The 15,620-nt window shown below is 36.3% G+C and overlaps 1 protein-coding gene across 1 annotated transcript in view; it reads left to right on the top strand.

Annotated features, from left to right (window-relative positions):
- Positions 1–15,298, top strand: part of AGGF1 (angiogenic factor with G-patch and FHA domains 1) — a 44,606-nt gene extending 29,308 nt beyond the window's left edge. The window contains exons 9-14 of the mRNA XM_040225925.1: positions 934–1,035; positions 1,927–2,092; positions 3,618–3,700; positions 8,851–8,978; positions 10,747–10,846; positions 12,046–15,298. Coding sequence (XP_040081859.1) covers positions 934–1,035; positions 1,927–2,092; positions 3,618–3,700; positions 8,851–8,978; positions 10,747–10,846; positions 12,046–12,246 — 780 coding nt within the window. The 3' untranslated portion in view covers positions 12,247–15,298. The remainder of the gene's footprint in view (positions 1–933; positions 1,036–1,926; positions 2,093–3,617; positions 3,701–8,850; positions 8,979–10,746; positions 10,847–12,045) is intronic.
- Positions 15,299–15,620: the final 322 nt, after the last annotated feature.

Genomic DNA, 15,620 nt, shown 5'->3' with positions numbered 1-15,620 from the left:
AGCAAGTATCAGTACTTCATTTGTTTTTATTGCCAAATAATAATACTCCATTGTTCAGACACACTATAGTATTTTGTTTATCTGTTCATCAACTATTAGACATTTGAATTGTTTCCATTTTTTGGTTATTAAGAGTAATGCTGCTAAGTTTGTTTGGAAGTGTAGTTTTCATTTCTCTTGATACCTACCTTTGAGTAGAATTATTGAGTCATATGGTAACTCTGTTTAGCATTTTGAGGAACTGTCAAACTTCCCCAAAAAGCAGCTGCATCATTTTATGTGACCACCATCTATGTATGGTTTATGGAACTTTAAATATTTTTGCAGCTCTATATCCAGTTAAACACACATGTATTGAGTATGTGCCTAATATATGTGAAGCACTATATTATATACTAAGTGGTGAGCACATTGTCAACTAAATGTAAGCAATAATTGTAAGCAGTACAGTGGCCTTCACATATACAGTAACTTTGTATAGTTTAAGTGTTACATAAACAAAGTGCTGTGGAGCAGGAGGGAGTGATTAGTCCTGAGTATTGAAAATTTGGAAACTCTGAGAAGTTGACCTTGAATATTTCAAATCACCTTTGTATTAAAAATTTTTAATGATGTGAGCAACTATATTAGGTGAAAAATTATTTCAAACTATATATAGTATTATCTCAAGAATATTATAAAAGTAGGAAAGATAGGACACATACTAAGTTATTAATGGTAATTATAGGTGGGGTTACAGGTGGGTGACTTTTTCTCCTGCAGCCTTCTTATTTCTACCAGAAGCATTGAAATTCTTTTGTATTCAGAAAAAAAATGTATTAAGAATAATACAAGTTAAATCATCAGAGTCCACTGCATTTTATCATGGAGAAATTATTATCTGTGATTTTTAAAAGTATAATAATTTATAATTACCTGGTTTCTTTTTTTAAGTTTCATGCAGAAATTTATTTTGACCATGACTTACAAAGTTATGTCCTTGTGGATCAAGGCAGTCAGAATGGTACAGTTGTTAATGGAAAACAGATTCTTCAGGTAAGTGTATATTTATTAATTAAGTACTTGCATATTCTTTTAAAAAACTGAACTGGAATATTTTATCCCTCACGGCATAGTTATCATAGTGATTATACATATCATTTAGTTCAGATTGGTATTCAAGCCAGATGTATTAATGTGGAAGAGAATTCTTAGAGCGGAAAAATACATACAGTAAGTAGATACTTAACTGCTAAGTTTTGCCTTTCTAATTATGTATCTATGCCTTATTTTTAGAGATAAATGCATTTTAAAGCCATACAAAGGAAGTTGTTCTTATAGCAACTTTAGGGGCCATTCTTTTGTGTGTGTTTTTTATTTTTTTAAGCTGTTTTAACAGAAATGTTAAATTGGAAAACTCCTTGAAAGCAGGGGCTATGTCTGTTCAGTTAACTCTTTCATCCCTAACATGTAGCAGAGTGCTTAGCACCTAATAAGATAATATGTGGAAGGAGGAGAGGAAGGGAGGTCTTAGTTAAAGATCAAAAATGAAATAAAAATTATCAAGAGAAGAAAGAAAAAGGGAAATATGATGCGATTTATCTCCTTAATATGTCATCTTTTTGACTGTGATGATTATTCATTTTGGTAATAGATTGAAGTTTGGGTTGGATATTTCTCTGATAGCATTGGGTATGGAGATGGGGAGATAGTGGATTTTGATAATATAAAAATTAGAAGTTGCTCAGTTCATCTGTCTGCTCCACTAATAGAATATTACATATCACCCTCATGTTGTGGAAATGGGTATGTATGCATATGTCTGTCTGTCTCATTGAGAACCATCTCAAAATTTTTTGTTATAATCTGACGTTATTTATAGTAACCATAAAATAAATAATCATATGTAACTCTTGGATTTCTGTTTTGTTATTTTTTCCCCTTTAGCCCAAAACTAAATGTGACCCTTATGTACTTGAGCATGGGGATGAAGTGAAAATTGGAGAGACTGTGTTGTCGTTTCATATTCACCCTGGCAGCGATACCTGTGATGGCTGTGAGCCAGGGCAGGTTAGAGCTCACCTTCGTCTTGATAAGAAAGATGAACTTTTTGGTATGTGAAACATACTGTTTATGTGTGTGATAACTTTTTAATTCACCAAAGTGTTCTAAAAAATGTATCAGTAGCTACCAGCTTCATATCTAATTGATATAATACTCTATTGAGATACATTTATATTTCAGTGAATACTATCAGATGAGGCTAAAAAAATAACACGTTTTGAAATGTGAGACTTAGGTAGTAGATTATGATTGTAGTTGATTTTTCTATGTAATGGTTTAGTTGTACTGTTATAGCGTTAGGTTACTTTCTGACCAGGAATGATAATTGATAGCTCTGCTGTTGCTAATCCATCTACAGCTTTTTATCTTTTTAATTATTTATTTGGTTGGCCATGCCAGGTCTTAGGTATGTCACACGGGGTCTTAGGTGTGGCCCGCGGGCCCTTTCTTGCTGTATGCAGGATGTAGGTCCCTGACCAGGAGTTAACCTAGGCCCCCTGTGTTGGGAGCACAGTCTTACCACTGAACTACCAGGGAAGTCCCAAGTCTGTGGGGCTTTGAAGCAGCACTGCAGTGGTAGTTAACTGTCCTTCAGAGGAGTAATTGTGACACAGTTAAATAAAAATGTGTTGTGTTAGTCACTAAGTTGTGCCTGGCTCCTTTGCAACCCCATGGACTATAGCCCACCAGGCTCCTCTGGCCATGGGATTCTCCAGGCAAGAATACTGAGGTGGGTTGCCATTTCTTCCTCCAGAGGCTCTTCCCGACCCAGGGATCAGACCCACCTCTCCTACATTGGCAGGTGGATTCTTTACCACTGAGCCACCTGGGAAGCCCAAGGGTTCTCTTTAACATCTATTTACTGTTATAAAAAGTAATCCACAGTTAAACTTTGATGTAAAATAGTAACATAGAAAATTAATAGGCTAAGGTATTAAGATTTATTGGTTGATATGTCTGCTTCCCTAATTACAGTTTGTTGACGTATTATCTGTGTATATACCATTATTTTCTATAATAGTACTGTAAAAGGTTGCTATCTTGTTAAAACTTTCTTATTTAAGGCTTTAAAAATTGAAAGATACTCTGAACTAGTAATTTTCCTTACATTATTTTTTCCTCTTAATGCTAACTAAATGTTCATTATGTATTTTTTGTTTTCCTATATACTACATTATGAAAATGAGTAAGGCACACTACACAATAATGTGACTCTTGAATTCTGTGTTTTTTATTTTGCACAAACTTATGTTCTTTCAGAGAACTCACAGTATTTCTACATCTGGGATACTATTACAATAACCATATTGAAAAATTAAGATGTTCAGTATTTCTTTTAGTATCTAAACTGTAACATTCTTATACTCTTTGGGGTTTGATTTACTTTCCAATTAGATTTAATTACCAAAATGCTGAAAGGACATCATCACAACCCAAGATACTTTTATATTAATTTATTTGAACTTTTTGTTAATTTGGAGATGTAATACTAGTACTATTAGTTTTTCATTATTAAATAAACAGTATTATAACAAACTTAGTGTTTTTTTTTTAAACTCAATTTTTCCTTGTAGTTGGTCCAACACTAAGTAAGGAGGAAAAAGAGTTGGAAAGGAGGAAAGAATTAAAGAAAATACGAGTAAAATATGGTTTGCAGGTAAGGGAGTTAAATATTGTTACATGTGCTAAACTGGGTGTCTGGTTTTGTGTAAAAGTGCCTTTAGATCAGCATGCTGTGCTGAGTTGCTCAGTCATGTCCGACTCTTTGCGACCCCATGGGCTGTAGCCCACCAGGCTTCTCTGTCCATGGGATTCTCCAGGCGAGAATACTAGAGTGGATTTCCAGGCCCTCCTCCAGGGGATCTTCCCAACCCAAGGATCGAACCCAGGTCTCCTGCATTGCAGGTGGATTCTTTACCGTTTGAGCCGCCAGGGAAGCCCAAGAATACTGGAATGGATAGCCTATCCCTTCTCCAGCCAATCTTCCCAACCCAGGAACTGATCATTGCTCCTGCATTGCAGGCAGATTTTTGACCAGCTGAGCTACCAGGGAAGCCCTTAGATAAGCATAGTCAATTTTTATATACAAAAGAGAAGAGCTACTCATAATTATTTTGAGATTGATGTAATTCCTGCTAGTTGTTTATTGTTTACTTCAACAACTATTGAGATTGGAGCAGAAAACAGATGATAATACTCTACATTTCAGTAGCCATTTCTGATTTTTAAAAAACTTATATTAAAACGATACCATTGAAAAATACAGTCAGAGTGCTAATGCTGCCTGATTTCAAGACTTTTTATAAACTCTTATAATAAAGAGAGTAGCATTGGCAAAAAGAGAAACAAATATGTTGATAGACTAATGAGTCCAGGAATAGACCTATATAGACAAATAGATTCATAGATAAATATGTATATGTGTATGTGTGTGTGTATGTATGGTTTTCGGGAAAGGTATAAAGCCAGTTTTGTGGAGAAACAGTAGTCTTTTTCCAACAAACAGTGCTGAACTAACTGGAAAGTCAACACAGCACATACCACAACAAAAGCAAGAACAGCAGCCTTGATCCACACCTCATAACATACAAAAATGAACTCAGAATGGACTGTACATGTACATCTAAAACTTAAACTATAAGACTTCTAGAAGCAAACCTTAAAAAAAGAGTTAGGCAAAGAATTTTTACATATTTAACACTAAAAGCACAATCCTGAAAAGCACAAATTGTACTCCTCCAAAATTTCTGTTCTTCCAAAGATTTGTTAAGAGAATGAAAAGATAAGCCACAGACTGGCAAAAACATTCGTAAATCATGTATCCAATGAAGGTTCCAAAGAACAAAATTCAGTAAAGGAGAGCAGTCCAAAAATGGGCAAATGACTTGAATAGACACTTCACCAAAGCACATGACAGTTATGAAAAGATGTTTAGTGCCATTAGTTACTGCTGCTGCTGCTGCTGCCGAGTCGCTTCAGTCGTGTCCGACTCTGTGCGACCCCATAGACGGCAGCCCACCAGGCTCCCCCGTCCCTGGGATTCTCCAGGCAAGAACACTGGAGTGGGCTGCCATTTCCTTCTCCAGTGCCTGAAAGTGAAAAGTGAAAGTGAAGTTGCTCAGTCATGTCAAAGTCTTAGTGACCCCATGGACTGCAGCCCACCAGGCTCCTCCATCCATGGGATTTTCCGGAAATGCAAATTAAAACCATTTAAGACTATGTTGTGTTGCCGGCATGTGGAAGAACTGGAACTATCATACAGTGCTGATGAGACTATACATGGTACAGTGGCTTTGGTAAAGAGTTTAATATTTTGTCTAAAAGTTATATGTACACCTACTATATGATTCACCATTCTGCTTCAAAGTATTTACCCAAGAGAAGTGAAAGCATGTGTTCATACAAAGACTAGGGAACAAATGGTCACAACAGCTTTTTTCCTAATAGCCAAAAACTGGAAAAAAAAACTCATGTCCATCATTAATAGATAAACAGTGTTAAATGTATATGTTAAACACTCCTAACCAAAAAAAAAAAAACAAACATAGGCTATTAATACAGATTACAACGTAGGTGGATCTCAGAATGGTTATGCTGAGTGAGAGCCAGGCAAAAAGAGTACAGATGACTATTGAACAACACAGGGATTAGCTGTGCTGAGTCTCACCTCGGTTGAAAAATCTTCATGTCTGTACTCAGCCCTCCATAACTACAGTTCATCTGTATCTGGTGTTCTGCATCTGCAGATTCAACCAATTACAGATAGGGTAGGTCATATTTACCAGTGGAAAAAAACGCTGTGTATCAGTGGACCTGCAAAGTTCAAATTCATGTTCAAGGATCAACTGTACACACTATGGACTTCAGTTCTATAAAATTCTAGGAAAGCAAACTAATGTATCATGGCAGGTCAGTGGTTGCCTGGATACAGGAGAGGAAGGATGCACAGGCAGAGGGTCTGGAGGGATGGGTTATAAAAAAAGGACAAGGATACTTTTGTGGGAGATGAATATCTATTATACTAATTGTGATGGTTTCATAAGTGTATCAGTTCAGTTCAGTCGCTCAGTCATGTCCAGCTCTTTTCGGCCCCATGGACTGCAGCAGGCCAGGCCTCCCTGTCCATCACCATCTCCAGGAGCTTGCTCAAACTCATGTCCATCGAGTCGGTGATGCCACCCAACCATCTCATCCTCTGTCAACCCCTTCTTCTCCTGCCCTCAATCTTTATCAGCGTCAGGGTCTTTGCCAATGAGTCGATTCTTTGCATCAGGTGGCTAAAGTATTGGAGTTTCAGCTTCAGCCTCAGTCAGTCTTTCCAATGAGTATTCAGGACTGATTTCCTTTAGGATGGACTGGTTGGATCTCCTTGCAGCCCAAGGGACTCTCAAGAGTCTCCTCCAGCACCACAGTTCAAAAGCATCGATTCTTTGACGTTTAGCTTTCCTTATAGTCCGACTCTCAGATCCACACATGACTCCTGGGAAAACCTAGCTTTGACTAGACGGGCCTTTGTTGGTAAAGTACTGTCTCTGCTTTTTAATATGCTGTCTAGGTTGGTCATAGCTTTTCTTCCAAGGAGCAAGCGTCTTCTAATTTTGTGGCTGCAGTCACCATCTGCAATGATTTTGGAGCCCTCAGAAATAAAGTCTGTCAGTGTTTCCATTGTTTCCCCATATATTTGCCATAAAATGATGGGACCAGAAGCCATGATCTTAAGTTTTCTTAATGTTGAGAGTTAAGCCAACTTTTTCACTCTGCTCTTTCATTTTTATCAAGAGGCTCTTTAGTTCTTCTTCGCTTTCTGCCCTAAGGGTGGTGTCATCTGTGTATCTGAGGTTACTGATATTTCTCCCAGCAATTTTGATTCCAGTTTGTGCTTCATCAAGCCCAGCATTTCGCCTGATGTACTCTGCATGTAAGTTAAATAAGCAGGGTGACAATATACAGCCTTGATGTACTCCTTTCCCAATTTGGAACCAGTCTGTTGTTCCATGTCCAGTTCTAAGTTCATAAGTGTATACAAATCTCAAAAGTATCTAATTGTACACTTCATGTATAATTTATTGTTTGTTAATTATGTATCAATAAGGCAGTTAAAAATTACCATTTCTATAATAGAGCAAGAAAGTAATTAATATTGCCAGTTTACATTGGAGAAACTAGATCTGGTCACCCAGCTACTAAATGACAGAGCTAGATACAGAATTGTAGGTCTTAAGTGTATTTGTCCAATGCTTTTTACACTTTATGAGGATATCAGAAAAGATGCTGCCAAAATTTTTCTGAAAAATTGTATTTTTTGTTGTTACTGTTGTACTAAAAGAGAAATCATAATAGAAAAAATGTCAAGAGGTTAATTTGGGAGGAAAGTAGAAGATCTATAAGGAGAGAATAAAATGTTTTCTCAAAAATTTAGCTCAATTTCTGCATCATTTTCTGAGGGCAAATACCCATTAGGATTGGTGGTTCTTCATTTCTCTGTTTTGAAAGAAAAATTAAGTAAAAACTTCTATGCTGCTTTCCTTGCATTGCTCTTGCAATCTGTAGTGTGTTTTTTGATGAATGTTTTTCACTTTTTATATGTGCGTGCTTAGTCATGTCCAACTCTTGCAACCCTATGGACTCTTGCGACCCTGTGGACTGTAGCCCACCAGGCTCCTCTGTCCATGGGATTTTCCAGGCAAGAATAGTGGAGTGGGTTGCGATTTCCTACTCCAACTTTTTATATAAAGGTTAGCAAATAGTAACAAAAGGTAAGAGAATTCTTCTTTGATACCCCATGCTGAATTGCCTCTTTTGTGCCACTGGCTTGTCTTGGGCATACCTTTATTGTTGAACCAGTCATACTGTAGCATGCTGAAGATTATATGTCTGTATTTGAGGATTATAAATTTCTTTGCATTCTACCACCTTACATAGAGCTTAATTTACTCTTTACTCAGTAATTTTTTTTGCTGCTGCTGCTGCTAAGTCGCTTCAGTCGTGTCCAACTCTGTGCGACCTCATAGATGGCAGCCCACCAGGCTCCCCCGTCCCTGAGATTCTCCAGGCAAGAACACTGGAGTGGGTTGCCATTTCCTTCTCCACTGCAGGAAAGTGAAAAGTGAAAGTGAAGTCACTCAGTCATGTCCGACCCTCAGTGACCTCATGGACTGCAGCCTTCCAGGCTGCTCCGTCCATGGGATTTTCCAGGCAAGAGTACTGGAGTGGGGTGCCATTGCCTTTTCCAATTTTTGTTGAGTGACTGATTAATCATATAGTGAAGCTGTACTTAAGTAAAAAGCTATTATTGTTGCCATTGTAAAAGAGTATTTGTTTTTTATTTATTTTTTAAAAGACTTTCTACATTTTTCCCTTTTAAGGAACAGTATCAAAACTTTTTAGATCTTTCGGAACTTTCAGTTCCTTAGAGAAAAGGAGAAATCGATTTTTTTCCCAAGCCCAGAGGTTCTCTATGTTTCTTTTAATACTGGTAGTCATATGAGACTATGAATACATATCATTAATTCAAAATATACTGTATTTTTTACTATATTTTCATATAATTGCATATTATAATTTATATATGGTTTATATTATCTTCTATGTACAATTTATATTGTAGCACAACTTGAAATGATAAACATTTTAAAGGGGATAGACTAAAAATATTAATAACATAATTGTCTTACTTTGTATCATGTCTTAATTTATATCATGACTTATTTAATAGAGACCAAATTGAACCATATTCACTAAGCAAGGCAAATATACAGACATTTTTTCAATTTTGTTTTCCTCAATGAATATTTCATGTTTATAAAGAATACAGACTACGAAGATGAAAAGGCATTGAAGAATCCAAAATATAAAGATAGAGCTGGAAAACGTAGGGAGCAGATTGGAAGTGAAGGAACTTTCCAAAGAGATGATGCTCCTGCATCTGTTCACTCGTAAGTATTAAATTTTAGTTGCTTGAAAAAGTCTTTGTACCATAATCACACTCATAGGACTAATCTGATTTATAGGACTGTGGAAGTTCTGTGTATATTTTCCTCTAATATTGATATTCTGCTATTCCCTGGAAAATTACTGATCGTATACATGAATATGGATACATACATATTTATCACATATAGACTTAAACACACACACACATATATGTATATGCATAACTGACATTCTGGCCACCCAACTGAGTGACCATACATTTATATACTGTGTATTTAGAAGGCTGGGCTAGTAAGAAATTGGTAATAGACTGATACTTTTAATAGTTATTTCAGTACTCAGCTGCTTCTGTTCTTGACCCTGAAATCCTATTTTTCTTAGTATTTTTGATTCAGTTCTTTCCTCTTGGTTAAGTAGCATTGATAAACATGAAGACTGTAATTCTGAAACCTACAATGTGACTATATTTCTACATTTAATCATATATTAGCTACATTTTTTTTTCTCACAATATAAATTCTAGGTTTGCTGCTGCTGCTGCTAAGTCGCTTCAGTCGTGTCCGACTCTGTGCGACCCCATAGACAGCAGCCCACCAGGCTCCTCCGCCCATGGGATTTTCCAGGCAAGAGTACTGGAGTGGGGTGCCATTGCCTTCTCCGAAATTCTAGGTTTAGTTATTTAAATTTTTCATGTAGAACTAGCAGTTATTAAATTTTGACTTCATATATTTTACTGGCTCTAAGATATATTACTTGGATAGAATTTTACAGTTACATATAATAGCAATTTTTTCATAATGGTACATAAACCAACAAGGCATCTTTGAATTTATGGAGTCAGATTTTATGAAATACAATATTTTAGACTACATATACCAAACAACTTGACAAATATTTTTAAGGTTTAATATTTTTGAAATAATTGCTGGACAACATGAAGATTATATTACAGCTAATAAATAATGAAATACATTGGTCTGAGGGGGTTGCTTCGTCTATTTTTATTGAAGAGCTAATTTAACATTTTGTAAAATTGAAAAGACAATGTGATAGAACATAAAATTAAAATACCCTTAAATTAGACCATAAAATCATAAAACAAAATGCAACTAGTTAATGAAAGGTTTATTTTCATTTTAACTTTTTAAATTGATGTTATATTCACAAATGTTAAGTATCAATATCAATGATATATCATAAGATTAACACATTGCAGAATCCAGTCTTGGTCAAGAAATAGAAAATCATGAGTAACCCCAGAAGCCTGGCCTCCTCAGTGTCCCCTCTGAATCACCATTCCTCTCTCCTCCCCAGAAATGACTCTTCTACTGACTTCCAACAGTGTCAGATTAATTTTACTTAATTTTTAATTTTAAGTATATGGAGTAATTTAGTATTTATTTTGTGTCTGTATTCTTTTTATCCAGCATTACTTTGTGAGGTGCATTTTATTTTCATTGTTCTATATTCTCCTGTATAAATATGACACAGTTTATCCACTTTACCACTGATGGACATCTGAATTATTTCTAATTTGTGGTTATTGTTAGATTTGGCCGCAAAAATTCTTGTCCGTGTCTTTTTGGTGCACCGTATACACGCTTTTCTGTTTAGTATATGTAGGATTAGAATTTGTGTGTCTTCAACTTTATTTGGGAAAGCCAAGTAGTTTTCTAAAGTAGTTGTACCAATTATTTTTAATTCATTAGTTTATTATAAATGTGATTTAAATGGTCTCAAAATCAACTATCATCTTAATTTTCTCTAAAGTGAAATTACTGATAGCAATAAAGGTCGGAAGATGTTGGAGAAGATGGGATGGAAGAAAGGAGAGGGCCTAGGGAAGGACGGTGGAGGCATGAAAACTCCGGTAAGACTTGTGATTCCTTTGATTTGTTACTCTTGTAACAGATATATTTACTGTATACTTACTATATGCTAGGCGTTGCCGTGCTAGCAGTATGGTGGAAAGCAAAGAGAATCACAGTTACCAGGTTTTTGTGTTTATGATTTGTTTTGATTTTAGGAAGCCTCTTAGAGACTTCCTAAACCTCTGAATAATCCGTGTTTTTTCCCTGAGCCAGAAGTTCTTCTGTGCCTTTTATTTTCAATGGCTTTGTTTACTGTGCCTTGTCCTAACATGCAGGAACAATCAAGTGTTAACTTATGAACAGTCAGATTCTGTACTAGCTGGAGAATCTGTTTTAGGTTCAAGATTCAGAGCAAGTAACAGGCAATAGAGTGAATCGTGTCTAGGAAACAGTACGGTGGTTTAATTCTGCAGTCCCACGGTTCATTGGTGGTTCAGATTCTCTTTCACAGAAACCTTACAAAGTAGTAATGCGACCAGAGAACCTTCTTGATAATGACTTGGTACCTAACAAAATAATGGAAGAGTTAATGTAAATCCTCTCATTGGAGGTACAGAGGAAAGAACATGGGTTTTGCAGTCAGGTTAGAGTGTGGGCTCTCTCACTTGCTGTACAACTTAGGGCACATTTGGATTTCAGTCTTCATCTGTTAAAATGGGGATAATGGGAACTTTTTCAGGAATATCCAAAAATAAAGCCCCTAGGTTGATGCCTGACATACATTAGACACAGTAATTTGTGGCTTTTAATGGTTCTCAAAATAATGAGAAGTCCTCTGCTCCTTTTATGAAAACAAACTCTTTATGAGTCAGAGGTTTAACTTATCCTTCACTTACCTAGGTGAGGCTCAGACTGTAGGTTTACATACATCCATTGCTTTTACTTGTAGTTAGAGTAGATGACTGATTCTGCAGCATCTCAGTGAAATACGGTAATTGCTGTTTAAGGACTACTCTGTTCTATTATAATAAGAGTCCATTGTTCTTATTGGTAAGCAAGACAGTGTAGAAAAATGAGTGTAAGTTCCACATATCACCGTATATGTAATATCCCTGTATTTGATGCATTTGACAGTTTTTTCTTATGCATCAATCTTTTCTAATTCAAAGAATTATAGTTAAAAGTATCAGATTGGATAAAGCAGCTCTCAGTGTGTTTAGGTGCTACAGTAAGTTCTCTTCTCAACTTTTGGTAACAGATCCAGCTTCAGCTTCGGCGAACACATGCAGGCTTGGGGACAGGCAAGCCATCTTCAATTGAAGATGTTCACCTTCTCCAAAACAAGAGCAAAAAGAACTGGGAGAAAGCACGAGAGAGATTTGCTGAAAATTTCCTGGAAACTAAATCTCAAAAAGATGCACCAGGGACTGTGCCTTGGGTCAAGGGGACTGTAGAGTGAAGGTCAGTCATAGAACACAATTAACCTTTTTTATAGAGTTTGGTAACTCTTGTATAACTGCAGAAATTTCCCCTCAAAAAGAGTCAGTGACATGAGGGAACTGTGTCAGTTTACCCCCTCATGATTCAAAAATTTGTAATAAAGTGTGGTTTGCAGAGCTTTTAAAAAACATTTTTAAAAACTAATAAATAGTGACTGAATCAAGTTATGCTGTGAGTGGACTAAAGTTCACGGGGCATGGATGGGCTTATCAAACTTTGTTATTTTATTTTGTCATTCGCAAGACCCATATAAATATCTAGCCATATAAGCAAAATTCATGAAACCAGTAACTTAAATGTACATTTGTCTTTGTCTCCTTATATTCATTATTGTAAGATGCATAACAGAAGAAAGATGAAAAGTTTATAGAAACAACCTGACTGTATGCATCCTTATTTATACCCTTTAGGACCTAGATAGAAAATGTTGAAAAACATAGGTAGTGGTGTATACATTATATTTGAAATAACTCAAAACATATTATTGAAGAACTAATGAGCAGGTGACATGTAGAAAATCAGTCTTCCTTTGTTTTCTTCTGTGAAGAATCTGTGGATTTGTATTATATATTAAGCATTTACATTTGGTTTGTTTCATAGCTAAAATATGAACAATTGAGTACAGTATTGAAATATTCAATGTGCTGGCGTTTGTAGTTTTGATAAACCCCATTGCTGGCAATGGAGTCGTGCCAGAAAAATTTGATTTCTACTGCAAAAGGATTAGAGACTTCCCTGGTGGCTCAGACGGTAAAGCGTCTGCCTACAATTCAAGAGACCTGGGTTCGATCCCAGGGTCGGGAAGATCCTCTGGAGAAGGAAATGGCAACCCACTCCATTACTCTTACCTGGAAAATCCCATGGATGGAAGAGCCTGGTAGGCTACAGTCCATGAGGTCGCAAAGAGTCAGACACGAATGAGCGACTTCACCTTGCTTCCTTACCTAGCCAAGGCTCCAAACTCAAGATATTTATTGAAAGTATCTTCAGATGCAATAAAAACCTTGTAACATCAAAAAAAATAATTCATTGAACCAATAATTTAAACATTCTGGTCTGCTTTGAACTCAAGAGAAGGCAGAATTTCCTTCTGTAAATTGACAGCACAGTAATGAAACCAGCCAGAATTTTCCTCTGAAAATTGACAGCACAGTGCTGAGAGGAGATTAGCTCAGATTTGGGGAGGCTGCAGTGCAGCTTTCTGAGTGCAGGTGTCACTGCGCTGCCAGTTATCGCTGTTTTTTCCCTTTGTGGTCGACTTTCCTGTCAGCTTTTTGCTGGGAAATCAATGCTGAAACTGATCTTTTATCACAGTGAATATAAACTATAGCTCTGTCATCTACTATAATGAAATGTCTTCAAGATACAGAAATAGGAAAGGAAAATTCTGGGGGAAAAAAGTATGCAATAGGGAAGATAATTCAGGAAGAAAAGCTACCTGTTGGAATTTCTAATCTTAATGGTAGAGGGTACTTAAGAAGGAGGGGTGTGGAAAGAAAATGTATTACTATAGATGAGCCATGTGACCAAATTTGTCAAGTCACTGCAGATGGGAAAATCAGAGGTCCTATAACTCTAAAGATGGATTAAGTATTTTTCTGTATCCTTCCTGCCCACGTACATACCCTAACACACACAAACACAAACACACATGGCCATATACATACCCTGACACACACACAGCCCTTCCTGGCCGCTTACATAACCCTAACACACAAACGTACCACACACCTGGCCACTTTCATACCCTAACACGTACACACATTCACAAGACTTGGAGGCAATAGGAATGTCCTGGATTATTTTCTCTAAAGTAGAAAAATTACTCGTGTAAACATGGTTCTGATACTGGTACCCTGTATACAGGTAACAATATAGGACCTTCAGAGTAAACTTGCTTCTGATAGATCTCACTCACTGGCTTAGTATACAGTTGTATATATATTTCCCACTTTTATTATTAGATTGTGGAAAACTTTTTCATTGTTTTCCTTTGTTAAGAAAATGGAAACTTGAAAATGGTGATAAAAATTGATATATATATGGTATTTGCATTATTAAAACCCTTTGCAGATCTAGAGTCTCAGGGCTATACTGTATACTGGTTAAAGCACTGAATAATGTCTGGTTCTATTTCTACTTGTGAAATGAGAATAATATTTAACTTACATGTTTGTCTCGAATAAAAAATGAGAAAATGTATATAAAAGCACTTTGTAAACTATGAAAGTAGTACAAATGTGAGCTTCTGTTTGTTTAGAAGCATAAATGTGGATTATGTACAATTTGAATTATGCATAAAATTGTTTTGTGTCTAATATTTAAAATTATAGTTTATTTACACAGTTTATTACTAAATTACATTTAGTAATTTAATAGCCTTTAAGTGTTTGTTTAAAGTGAAGGTGCGAGTTGCTGAATTTTGAGAATTCTAACATATTTTGCCAGAACATGAGAAGTTGGCAAAATCGAGAACAGAAGATACCATCACCATTATAGTAAAATAACAGAAATTGTCTTCTAAATTAAATAGCTAAGAAGCACTTTTTCTCAGAAAGGAAAGGGTTTTATTTTTCTTCTGTTTTTAAAGGTTTTTACTTCTGTTTAATTTATTCCAGTTGTGAACTTATGAAGTTATGGTTCACCCAGTTAAAATACCTCCCAGCTTTTCATGTAAAAGATTATTTCTTAATTTGGCACATTTTCAAAGAGCAGCCAAAAGAAGACATAAATTTCCACCGAGGAGAAGAGGTGTCAGAGACTGTGTACAGAGGCCATCCTGTTGAGTTGCAGGGCAGAGGGCTGTGCTGGGCAGGGAGCCGGAAACACGTTTCTGGACCCAGCACCTGAAGGTTCTCAGGGACTGTTGAAAGTGTCTTCCCCATTGTGTTCTAAGTGTGCTTCTTATTTTTTTAGGGCATCACTTATGTCTCTGCCGTGAATCTTTAAAACATTTCATTTTACTTTTTTCAGGCTTTAAAGTGGAAATACATTTGCATTCTTTAAAATGAGTCAGTGTTTACCTGTGTGTCTATGTGTATCAGGGCCCAGGCTCTTTCTCTTTGTCTTTCTGCTTTACTATTCTTAGTTCTGGCTTATGTCCTTGTAATTGCAAAATGACTTTTGAAACTCCAGTCATCACGTTCAAGTCCAAAACAGGGGAAAGAGCAGTATTCCTGTTGTTTCTCCTTTATCAGGAAAGCAAAAGCTTACTCAGAAACTCTCATAACAGACTTCTCCTTGGGGTCATTAGCCAGAACCTGGTAACATGACTGCCCATGGCTACAAGGAAAGTTGAAAAGGTGGGCAACAGGATGGTCTCTGTTGCCTTAA

This window comes from Oryx dammah, unplaced genomic scaffold (genome assembly GCF_014754425.2).
Source record: "Oryx dammah isolate SB20612 unplaced genomic scaffold, SCBI_Odam_1.1 HiC_scaffold_26, whole genome shotgun sequence".
NCBI classification, from domain to species: Eukaryota; Metazoa; Chordata; class Mammalia; order Artiodactyla; family Bovidae; genus Oryx; species Oryx dammah.
This window is presented reverse-complemented; position numbering and strand designations above follow the sequence as displayed.